Source organism: Chiloscyllium plagiosum, unplaced genomic scaffold (assembly GCF_037043375.1).
Source record: "Chiloscyllium plagiosum isolate Xiang-an unplaced genomic scaffold, Cpla_swu_hap1 HiC_scaffold_43, whole genome shotgun sequence".
In the NCBI taxonomy this organism is placed as follows: Eukaryota; Metazoa; Chordata; class Chondrichthyes; order Orectolobiformes; family Hemiscylliidae; genus Chiloscyllium; species Chiloscyllium plagiosum.
The window spans coordinates 8,275,915-8,288,784 of NW_028270181.1; the positions used below are offsets into that span (position 1 = coordinate 8,275,915).

General features: G+C 39.7%; 1 protein-coding gene across 8 annotated transcripts in view; it reads right to left on the minus strand.

Annotated features, from left to right (window-relative positions):
• Positions 1 to 839: 839 nt before the first annotated feature.
• The window catches only part of p4ha1b (prolyl 4-hydroxylase, alpha polypeptide I b), an 83,684-nt gene continuing 71,653 nt past the window's right edge, over positions 840 to 12,870 (minus strand). For all 8 annotated transcript variants that reach the window (XM_043679108.2, XM_043679106.2, XM_087982338.1 and 5 more), the window contains 4 exons: positions 12,383 to 12,448; positions 11,315 to 11,383; positions 7,718 to 7,814; positions 840 to 2,543 (listed from right to left, as the gene is read on the minus strand). In XM_043679108.2, the coding sequence (XP_043535043.2) occupies positions 2,473 to 2,543; positions 7,718 to 7,814; positions 11,315 to 11,383; positions 12,383 to 12,448 (303 nt within the window). In that variant the 3' untranslated portion in view covers positions 840 to 2,472. The remainder of the gene's footprint in view (positions 2,544 to 7,717; positions 7,815 to 11,314; positions 11,384 to 12,382; positions 12,449 to 12,870) is intronic.

Here is a 12,870-nt window from a genome sequence, read left to right on the forward strand (position 1 = left end):
TTCAGAATCTATGGGAAACCAAAACACACTTCCACCTTTCAAAACAAAAAAATATCTTTATGAACCAAAAAAAACCTTTCAATGATAATTCAAGGGAAACTTAAAAGAATCAAAATTCAAATAGCTCCTCTTCAGTTGGAAAAGAGATACATTGCAACTGTACTGCACTCAACTGAACTGAATGGATGGGGACGGCGCCATCTGAGTGGAGACAGGTGCTGGTACTTGCTTCACTGGCAGCCATTTGATAGACCCTTGAACTGTATTAGAAACAACTTGGAATTTTATCACATGGGGAGGAGAAAAAGGAACAAAAAAAAACACAAAACCTTGTTCCAAAAGGAGCCATGTGCAAGGAATTAAACCTGCAACCGTCTCCGCCTGGTTTGCCTATCTGTTTCTGTAACAATTCTTGCTTCTCTCAATTGGATAAACCAGGAATCCTGACAACTCTCAAGAAGTGTTTGTCTGCAGGTTGAAGTGCTGGGTTTGTGGGAAATGTGAGAGAGGAGAGCGATCTGACTATGAGCCTCCCATAATAGTTCCCTTCTCGGTGCACTGGATTCTCAATCCAGGAATAAAATTGAATGTTCTTGCTCTTCCAAATTGAAAAGTGTAGAAAGCTGCCTGATTTCAAACAGGTTGTTTCTGACTTTAAAAAGTTAACTGAGAGATATCATGTTGTGTGGTGAGACCAGTAGCTTTCCCCTCATGTCCTGTTGGCCTGGCACCATCTGGCTTGGACCAATCAGCTCTGGATTGAGGCAGTAGTTTTGTATTGGGCTGAGTTGGAATCTACCCACATCTCCAAGTACAAAATGAGACAAATAAGAAAATGGTATTTTAACAAAACAGAGAAAGGGCTGGTTTTATTTTAAAATAAAAGATATATAAATACACATTTCTCCCACTGACAGCACAGAAAAAAAAGCCCATTTCCTTTGAAAAAGATTCACCTGGGCACCTGGTTAATCCACTTATGCTATTCAAATCAAAACATTCCTTTTGCATCCCCTACACCAACCAATTCTTTTTAAATCATTGACGGTTTCTAATTTCCACATTTTTTCATACTCCTTTATTTAAACAGTTTACCTTTTATATAATGATTAACTGGGTAAACTCTGAGGAAGAAGAACAATAATGCTTATGAAGTACATATTTAAAAAAAAACACAGGAATAAAAAATACAAATCCAAGTATCAATTCAGTCTTTCTACTAAGTATATAGTAAACACATCTTTGCTGAATCATTTCAAAGGTGCTTAAACCGTAGGCACAGTCTAATTGTTGCTTGATGCTGGGATAACAAATCGATGTTGCCACATGATGTGTATCATGTGTTTCAACGGAGAGTTGATGGTCAACAGTTAGAAAGAGCAGCAAATGGTAGCAATACAAGGAGACAACGAAAGGTCAGGAGTGATGTAGTGTTTTTTGCAAAATTGCATCAAGTCTTGTTGTCGGAGTATACCACACAAAAACAGTGCATCACATTGGGAGAGTTATTACTGGTATACTCCACACATATGTTAGAATGCAGTAGAAAAACAGCCACCTTATTTAAATAAGTAATTTCTCATCTCTCTCTCTCTCTTTACAATTGCAAAACTAAATACCTCTGACATAATTCACTAGTTACTAAGGGGGGAATAAATGCCCTGATCAATGAATCTTTGTGGTGCTCAACTGTCTGAAAAGTTTCAAAATGCAGACTATTTTCTTACATTAACATAAGGACTTAAAAGACTAATAAAGTCAACATATATCTTTCAGTGAACGTATGTGGCTTCAAAATCTACATCATTAACAGTACACTAATCTAACAAACATAGCTACAAGAACTCCAGTTCTGAAAGAAAACACTTCATTAATCAGGAAGCCTTGAAAAGCAAACTCCTTGCTCTTTCAGGGAAGCATTTCATAAGACCGGACCAAATGCTGAGAACCAATTTCCAACAGAACAATCCCTGAAAGGCACATGATGTAACAGGTACCCAAGTAAAACATACTTCAGAGGGAATGACTCCATAATCCTTGCTCCAAGGATGGATCTCATGCTTTTAGTTTCATGTCAGTATCTCAGCGTTGCAAAATCACCCTTGATAAATCAATTTGCTGAACAGAGCCTTTAGCAAACATTTTTCTTAAAAAATAAAATTAAGGAGAAATGCAATTTTAGTAGAAAATTTATGATTTTAAGGAACATTTCCAGTTCTCTAACCAGCCCAACTCTGCTTCAATAAAACCTGTCAACAGATAGGATTATAAAACAAGAACCGTCTTCAAGTCTTCATATAGCAGGTAACAACGCAATCTTCACATCAGACGGGTTCTAGATGGGTGGGTGGAGTCGGCAGCAGGCAGGAGGGTTGCGAAGACAGCGAGAGATGGTAAGAGTCTGAACAGGAACCGTGTTGTAGTGGAGATGGTGTGGCTAGAGGGGGCAATTCACATACGGCATAGGGAACATCAATCCCACTCGGACAAGTTACATCTTCTTCGGAATTCCTGCCCACGCTCATGGATCCATTTATTAGACACTGGAAAATAGCCAATTGGACATAAGTTTTGGTTAATGCCATTTCCCACTGCCTGGGAAACTAGACCGACCTCGCAAATTACCCGTGTCCACTGCACCATCATGCTGTGTACTAAACATTTACAAACGAACAGCAACAATATGAGTATGTAACTCAAAGCATTCCATGTAAATAAAGATCCAGTGGGTGTTCTAATGATTCATATAATGAGGCTATAATTCATTTTTTGCTCCAAGCTGAAAGTTCAAAACCCAAAATGCAGTCTTATTAATTTCATTCAATGAGATGGTCTCCTTCCTATCGCAAAGATGTTGCTAAACTTTAAAGGGTTCAGAAAAGATTTACAAGGATGTTGCCAGGGTTGGAGGATTTGAGCTATAGGGAGAGGCTGAACAGGCTGGGGCTGTTTTCCCTGGAGCATCGGAGGCTGAGGGGTGACCTTATAGAGGTTTATAAAATCATAAGGGGCATGGATAGGATAAATAGACAAAGTTTTTTTTCCTGGGATGGGGGAGTCCAGCACTAGAGGGCATAGGTTTAGGGTGAGGGGGAAAAGATATAAAAGAGACCTAAAGGACAAATTGTTCGCGCAAAGGGTGGTGCGTGTATGGAATGAGCTGCTGGAGGAAGTGGTGGAGGCGGGTATAATTAAAACATTTAAAAGGCATCTGGATGGGTATATGAATAGGAAGGGTTTGGTGGGATATGGGCCAGGTACTGGCAGGTGGGATATCTGGTTGGCATGGACGAGTTGGACAGAAGGGTCTGTTTCCATGCTGTACATCTCTGACTCTATGAGAGCTTACCTGTCCTTTTTGTTTTCCAAAAGCTCTTTCATCCACAGCATGTAGGCAAGGCTAGCTCAGCCCCTGCCCACTTAGTGGCTTGCCATAGAATCATACAGTAAAGAAGAGGCTCTTTGGCCTATCAAATCTGTACCACCCAAAATGACACTAGACCCATTTTCCTGTATGTTATGGCACTTCAAGCGTACATCCAAGCACTTATTAAAAAGGTTGTGAGGCTTCCCACCTCATCTACCTTTCCAGACAGTTCATTCCAGACACACTGTGGATGGAAAATGCTTTTCCTCAAATCCCCTCTAAACGTCCTGACTTTCACCTTAAAATTGTGCCTCCCTTATTATTGACCTGATCTATGCCATGTAGATGCACAATACTTTTGTTGCCAGATGGATCATTCACAAATGATTAAATCATGGAAATTATAATTCCAAATGGTCTTTGATATGAAAACTCAGTGGGGTAATATAGAAATCAGAAATTGACCTCGAGAGAAACTGTTTTATAATTACGTTATGAACAAATCAGTGAATTGTTCTCATCCTTGGAGACTGCAAACTATGCAAGGAATGTACAGAGACTGACAGATGATTATAAAACTGGGGTGAATTATTTGCCTTATGCTAATATTAGAAACTACAAAAGTAAAAGCAAAAATGTGCATTTTCTTTCATTCATTTGAGGAATTTTAACTTGATAGTAATTTATTCTTTCCTTACTCATTCATTTGGATACAGACATTGTTGGCAAGCTCAGCAACATTTGTTGCCTATTCAGTGAACGAGGTGCACTTTTACAAAAATTAATAATGGTTTCATCGTTACCACCACTGAGAGTCGCTTTTGAATTTCAGACTTGTCAAACTGTCCAGCTGCTGGGATGGGATTCGAACCATGTCCCCTAGCCCTTGACTTACTAATTTATTGATATTACCAGCACACCATCGTCTCTTGAAATTGGAATACATTTTCACACACATACTATGCAGTATATTAAAAGATTGCAGCATATATTAAAGGCACCCATTAGCTCTCGACTCACTTATTACTATGTTTGTCTACGATTCCTAATCTGTTAGGAGAAAGGGAGGACTGCAGATGCGGAAGATCAGAGTCGAAGAGTGTGGTGCTGGAAAAGCACAGCCGGTCAGACAGCATCCAAGGAGCAGGAGAATCGACGATTTGGATTGCCCGAAATGTCAACTCTCCTGCTCCTCGGATGCTGCCTGACTAGAGGTGCTTTTCCAGCGCCACACTTTTCGATTCATAATCTGTGGCCAGTTTAGCTGTGGGTTAGATTTACTCCTGTCTTCAAAAGGCTGACAATATATTATAGTTACTGCCGTCCATTAATGATGAGTGGGTTGGCAGGGGAGAATGGTGTGTGCAAACAACAAACAATTGCCAACAAAACATAAACACAGGCATGTGGCTAACTGAGAAGATTTACAAGCATCTCCAGGATGACACATACAGATTGAATTTCAGCCACCATCTGCCCAATGTACAGAAATACAAGGTGCTGTATGCTGGAAGGAAAACAAAAGTGTGTAACCATGAAACAAATGGGAGAACAGGGAAAAAGGGCAGGTTTGGTATTTGCTCAGACACGCAATACTTACAAGAGGGAAGACAAATTGCCAAAAATGTCTTTTTAAGTCAGAAGTGACATGACCCCAGGTTATAGTCCAACAGGTTTATTTGAAGTCACCTAACAAAGGAGCAAAGAATGTGATTTCAGATAAACCTGTTGGGTCTATAACCTGGTGTTGCGTGACTTGTGACTTTGTCGACCCAAGTCCAACACTGGCTGCTCCATATCATGTCTTTTTACGCAAAGCTTCTGTTACGTTTTTGTGTTTATTTTAATCGATTGGTGTAGAGGATACAAGTTGCTTAAATTTCTATAATTATTAATTAGGCCACAGTTTGAATAGCTTTGAAGGATATTTTATTAAATATGTAATAGCGAATAGTCGTAGCACAGAAGGTCACGTTTGAATTGGCTCTCTGAGAAAACAACACAGTTCGACTCAGTCCTGCACTTTTCTCCCATAGTTCTGCAGAGCTAATCTCACTGGAAAGGGTTTACACACCTGACTGACTACAGGGAGAGGCTTTATTATCAGGAAAAACTGTAGCATTTTCTCATGAGAAAAGGCGTAGGGAGGCTCTGTTTCAAATTAAGGGCAGACTATGAAATTGTAATTAGGGAATTTAAAACAAGCATTTTACAGGTCACAGAATGTGTAAATGAGTGAGTTAAAAATGGTGAAAATGAAAAAAAGCAATGGTTAGGAAATCATTAGATAGATAGCTGTGAGAATGTAGAACAGCCTACTTGAAATTGTGATGAAGCGGAAATCTATTATAGATTTTTAAAGGATAGTGGGTAAATATAAAAGTGCACAGTAAAAGAGTTGGGTAATTGGACTAAATGGAGAGTTCTTCCAGAGTGCCACACAGGGGCAATGAGCCAAGTCACATCTTGGGATAATTGGTGGTTTACTGGTATTGTCACTGGACTATTAATCCATTCAAATCCCACCATGGTAACCTGCGGAATTCACGTTCAGTGAGTAAAACTGGAATATGAAGCTAGACTTGATTGTTGTGAAAATCTATTTGGTTTATTAATTTATGAAATAAATCTGCCATCCTTCCCTAGTCTGATCTACAAGTGACTCTAGACCTACAATGAGGTTTTTTTTTAAAACGGTCCCTTCAAATGGCTGTAGCAAGTCACTCAGTTTAAAGCAATGGGTATTGGGAATAAATGTTGGCCTCACCAATGATGCCTGTATCCAATGAAAGAATAAAAACCTCTTCACTGTAAAATTCAATGAAGAGCCACTCTAAAAATATTATTATTAGGTACACATGGGGCTGGAAGAATGAAACTCGGGAGAATCAGTTAACACCATCTAACAATTTTTGTTTTCAGTTTCCAGTGTATTTTAGAGGACTGTGCGGCCTACATGCTTCAGTCCCAATAGCTGCATTGAACACTGTGACCCAGGAAATATCAGGTTCCAAGATGCTGTCAAAGGCATAGGGTTCACTTTCTTTTTCAATAGTCCCTTCTTTAACTTTCATTATTCACGGGAGGGCAGCATTTACTGTCCATCCCCAATTGTCACTGAGAAAGTCATGGGAGTTGCCTTCATGAATTGCTGCAATCCACGTACTGTAGATACAGGTGCAGTGCAGTTAGGGAGGAAGTTCCAGGATTATAATCCAGTCCTGTGCACCAGTGTCACACCACCAATAAAAAAAAACTACCAGTCGTTCTGTATTTTCCTCCCATCCAACATGCCTGGGATGTACTTGGAAACTGGACAGGAGGTGATGATTGAAACTAGAAGCTCTGGGGAAACTGCAGGCAGTAAGCTTTAAGATGGCAATCCGTGATTTAACATTCAATAAGTTGCTGCTTCAGAGTCAAGTCCATTACGTCACCTTCTCTTTTAGTTTCACTTGATCCTGTTTCCTTCCCAGTTCACCAAACAGGTGGCTCATACAGAACACTTCAGTTCGGAAGTCATATTGGTCTTGAAGTTACATTTGTTTCTTTTTCTACAAATGCTGCCAGACCTGAGTTTCTCCAGTGTAGTTTTATTTCATACAAAATTCTTGCTACATACATTATGATCCACTTTATCAGCCTTAGATCTAGATGCATCTATGTTGAGGCATTGGGGACACCAGAAGCCAAACTGTTTGAATTTCTTTTTAGCCTCACCGCTCGCTGGTCTGGTAACAGCACCACCTTCAAGTTTCCCAAGCCACTCACCATCCTGACTTGGAAATATATCGCCAATCCTTCAGTGTCGCTGGGTCAACATCCTGGAATTCCTTTCCCAACAGCAGTTGTTCAAAAAGACAGCTTCCCACCATCTTCTCAGAGGCAACTAGGGACGGGTAATAAATGCCCACATCCCACAAATGAATTTTAAATAAACTGCCTCCAGCCCTACAAAACCATGGTCTTCTAACTTTGACCTCTTGAGCTGCATCTCCCTAAGAACCAGGAATTTCTTTCCTAAACCCAACTCTCTACCTCCTCCTCTGCCCCAATGAACTGTTTTTTTACATAAATGCAATATCTTGTGTGGCTCTGCAGGAAAAGACTGGCTAACGTTATGTTACATAGTCAGTAACAGTGCTAGGTCATGTGTACTAAAGAAAATGCCTGTGTTGTACAGTGCGTGCTGTGTTTCATAGTTGTTGGCTCTCCATTATTATTTGTAAGAATATGGTAAATCTGTGAATTCATCAGGAGGGCGAGATTACCCCTGATAATTATGCTGTATAATTTATGAGACTGACACATACCCGCTACTCCCCTGATGTTCAGCATTTCTGTACTTACCCCATTTGTTTCCCACTAATACTGGACAAGCTGCATGTCGGGTACTGTAATCACCTTCTCCACTGGGAAACAGATTGTACCAAAATACTGCTGTGCCCTGCAATATAAGCATTCAATATGTACTCAACACGTTAAGCAAATGAACTGATTAAATCACACAGTGATCTAAATCAACAATGATCTAAAGCATTCCCGCAGCGTTTGCCAAATGTCCATGAAGGATAACTGAAGAATTATATAAACAACCTTGAAATCAAAAGGGAAGAAGCCCAAACTGGAACCCACACTCATACGTTTGTTAAAATTACATCCAACTTTCATACTGAGTAATCAAATCAAGGAGATTGGTCCAAATTTGGATCTTTTTACATCAAGGGACTATCAGTAGTGTCAGGTTTACAACAAAGCATAAATAGTTTCTGAACAAATGTACGGTCACAATTTTACAGCTTAATAAACCATGAACATCGCCACGTTCTTGTAGATAGCAAGGCAGGAATGACTAACTTCTCTACCAAAAACACAGTCAGTATCAATTATATCTAGGCTTGCACTTGCGATGCATTTCTGAAGGGTATGTTTCATTGGTGGGGGTTTGAATGAGATGCCAAACCAAATCTCTGTCTGTTGCGGTGGATCAGATGAATGTTAAAGATTTTGCTGTGCCATTTGAAGAACAGGGAGTTTCCTGGTATTATTCTCAACAAACTTGAACTGGCTGGTCCTTCCACTGTTGCCATCAAATTGCCTCCACCTCTCGTTACCTCATTGACCACCGCCTGCCAGGTTGGCTCTTTCTAAATGAATTCCTTTGTAAAGTTTGAGATGGTTAAAACCTCTAAACAAATTGCAATCCTACTTTTCTATTTATATTTAATTATCCAACATACATACAAACCAGAGAAGTCTAAATTGGTAGTAGGGAGTTTAATTTAGCACTAGAACAGCAGTTTTGACCGATGTTGAATATGCTAATTACAAGTCAGCTAAGTACTGCACTGCAAGAAAGATTATATATTTAAAGCTCCCTTGAATGTTTCTCATTCCCATGTTGCCTTGCGATAGGGTTAGGATTCCTCTGATGTTGCTTGCTACTAAGGATAAAATAAATTTTCATTTATTTGGTACTCTTTACATCTTCAGGATATGTCAAAGCGAATAAATCACTTTCCAAACTTTGCCACTAGTGCAATTTAGATGAATGCAACAAGTAATGTATGCAAGGCATGACTGTTGGTGCTCCCCCAAACCGGTTTGTGAAGAACACACAGACTAGAATACTTTGCTGGGACTCTTACTGCTCATCATAGACATTACATGGTCACTCTAAACAGACCCACCCAAGGTTGGCAGGCTTTTCTTTATACACACATACCTATGTACTTTACTTTCATAATCAAGAAACAAAGTTAACCAAATCAAACAAAAATATAAGGGCACTCTAATTGAAAACTATGGGGTATGCATTTCCAAGCCATTTTTTAAAAACAAGTCACCTAAATTTTAAAAATCAACCTATTTAGACATGTTATGACATACCCCTGACCTTCTGGCCCAGAGGTAAGGACACCACCATTGCATCACAAGAGCCCTTGTACATATCAAAGTGATTATTTTTAATCAAACTGTTCAGGCAACAGCTCTGGAGCAGGTTGGACATGAACACAGAACTGTTCCACAGGTAGGGACATCACAAAAACCCTCTCTCACAGCCAAGTACAATTCACCAATCAATACTCAATACCTGCTTAAGTTGTTACCTTGAGCTAATAGGTATTTAACATCCATCCACAGAACCCATTAGAAACCAACAAACACTCCACAAAGAGTTGAGATGAGTGACCAGATTGCGTGTTTTGGGGAATCCATTTGTTGACCAGGATTCCTGGAGAACTCCAATGCCCTTTACTCTTCAAGTAGGCTTTGGAACCCTTTACACTTTCTCCAGACCAAGCAATCAGTTAAATATCTCAGCTGTGGAATTTGAACTCCGAATCTGCTAAAATAAAGGACAAGAGCTTTCCCTTAAGTCTCTCAAACTCTATGCAGGACCATCTTGTAAAACTAATGAGTATCCTGGCGTAGTTTTCATAATGTAAGAAATTGGACCTTTAAAAAAATGATTCCTTTCTGAATAAAGTATACAATTCTTTGGAATTAATGGGTGTAATATAATGCTACCCTGGCAGTGAAACTATTTTCATGCTCTCTCTGGAAAAAAATACAATCAGTCCTTAGAAAAATAGATAATTGAATGTTAAATTCCTAATTCAACAGAATAGTATCTTAGGTGAGTGCCTGTAACGGCTAGCAAATTACCCCTAGCATGAAGTATACGCTGTGAAGTTCAATATAATGGATGCCCAAAGAGACTTGGTGTTTCAGGTACATACATCTTTGAAATATCACAAACTGGTGCAGAAAATAGTCACGAAAGATAATGGAATGCTGAACTGGAGTATAAGAATACAAAGGTTATGCTGCAGTTATCCAAAACCCTGGTTAGACCCAACTTGTAGTACTGTAAAGAAATCTGGGCACTTAACCTTAGGAAGGATATGTTAGCCTTGCTGGTAGTATAGTTTGGCTTACAAGAATGATACCTAGGCTTCAGGGGTGAAATTATGAGGAGACATTATACAAATCAGGCCGGTTTCTCTAGAGTTTAGAAAGTTAAGGAGTGATCTGATCAAAGACTTCAAGATATTAACAGGAAGACAGTGTAGATAAAGAGAAACTATTTCGACTGGTTGAGGATTCTAGAACCTGGGGCGTAGTCTAAGAATTAGAGCCAATTGAGATGTTAGGAAGCACTTCTACACACAAAGACTGGTAGATTATTATAGATTAGATTCCCTACAGTGTGGAAACAGGCCCTTTGGCCCATACAGTCCACATCAACTCTCCGAAGAGTAACCCACCCAGACCCATTTCCCTCTGACTAATGCGCCTAACACTATGGGCAATTTAGCATGGCCAATTCACCCGACCTGCACATCTTTGGATTGTGGGAGGAAACCGGAGCACCCAGAGGAAATCCACATAGACATGGGGAAAATATGCAAACTCTACATAGACAGTCGCCCAAGGCTGGAATCAAACACAAGGCCCTGGTGCTATGAGGCACAGTGCTAACCACTGAGCCACCGTGCTACCCGCAGATGTTTGGAACTTTCTTCCACAAATGAGGATGCCTGTCAGTTGTTAGTTTTAAATTTGAGATAGTTAAATCTTTGTTAAGCAAAAGGCATTAAGGGATATAGGCCAAAAGCATGTACGGACACTCCCACTGCATCACAAAACCTCTCCCCCACAGATAAGCTTCAGCCACAGATCAGCCGTAATCTCCTTGAAGGATGAACAGGCTCCAGGGGATGAATGGCGGTCTCATCAATTAGTTAAATCATTTATTACTCATTTCATTTGGATAACATGGAGTTAAACAGACAAGAATAGTGAAGACAGAGCAGATCCAGAGATCAGGAAAATGCGACAGCATGAAGTGCAAGGAAAAGGCTGTACGCATGAGCAAGTGAGAGCACGTGTGGGAAATGAGCACCGGATTATAGAAGGAGAGATAGAAATCAATTCAAATACCTTTTGTGGCCACACTGCTGCTCCTACTTCAGGAAAAACTGTGGCTCCACCGGCTGCTACATCACTCATCTAGCAAAATAAAGTCAAAACTGAAGACTAAAGAACAGCAACAAATACGCAAGAAAGGCTCTTTAACAGATCGTACAATTAATGTCAAGCTACAAATAAAATCTAACAAACAGCCATAACATCATCCTTTATTACAAATATCTGCTATTCCTGAAAGCATCAGGATGATTTGAAGTATGACGTTGGTTCGATTAAATAGAAAAATAATTATAGTCTAGGGACTGAAATATATCTGCCTGCTCTGGTCCCCTTACCTCACATTCCACAGCCTCTAATCAAACTTCATTTAGAAACCATACTCCTCAGGCTCAACACCATATATTGTATAAATGCCACTGTGCCTGTTTTCCTTGGTCCCCCACATCTTATTCCAAAGTTAAACATGTAAGATGCAACGCTTTCGAGAATTCTGCCTGATGGTTCGAGTTTGAAAGCCCACTTTCAGCAGTGGCTTTCAGCTGTTGTTTTGAACAAACAGTGAAATGACCTGGCTCTGTACTGCTGTCACAGGGGGTGGTGGGGGTTGTAATGGAATTGCAAGCTGAAGAAATGTTGAGAATGTAACGTGAGTCCTCATACTGAAGTAATAATCTCTTTGCATAAGACGACTAAGCATTTCAGAGTTTTGTCCTATGATTTTAAATGCAATTTTGTATGTAACTGGCAGCATTCATGTCCCTTAAAACCAAAGAAAGTTCAGTAGGATTCAACGGAGCTTCTGTTCTCAGCCATGCCTGTGTGAAGTTAAAACCAGATCTAGACGTTCTGGGAGGGGAGGGAGATAAAAAGAGGAGAGATTAAAATGGTCTATCCTCTTAGAAGTGGCTAAGGTGCCTCAATTCTTTTTTCCAAATACATAATAGAACACACTCAGCTGTTTTACAGGCTAACAACGTTGCTTGAAACACAGAGCTTAGTTACTCCAACAGGTCACAAACTAGATGGCTGAATTAATGGTTCAGATTCAATTAGCCAAATTATAGAACAGATCTTACTTACGTAAAATAACCAGGTAGCAATTCTGTTTCCAGTCCCCAATTCTTTGAATGCATCGGGCTCATCTTTCTATGTAGAGGAAAGAAAGTTGCTATTGATGCAATGTCAGTAATGTAGGACATGAAACTCTATGGTGCCAGCATTAATGATGACAATGCATTTTACATACAATTCCTTTCTCTGCCATTTCAACAGAAGCACTAACCCATAAATGCTTAGACAATGGATTTACCATTCCTACAGTACAGCAGACAAAAGCAATTCCACAAACATGTGTGCACATTAATTGTTTTGCAGATCTCAATTTGAACATAATTGAGATTCTGCTAAGTGGTACATCACAGAGAAAGCCAAACAAGCCATGCATTATATCTGGCATGTTTTCTAAGTAACATTTGAGACTAAATTAAAATCAGACTTTATTTCTGGCCATACACCCAGAGTGCATCTCAGACTCGTTCTGACTCCACATTGTGTACTTTCCCAATCTC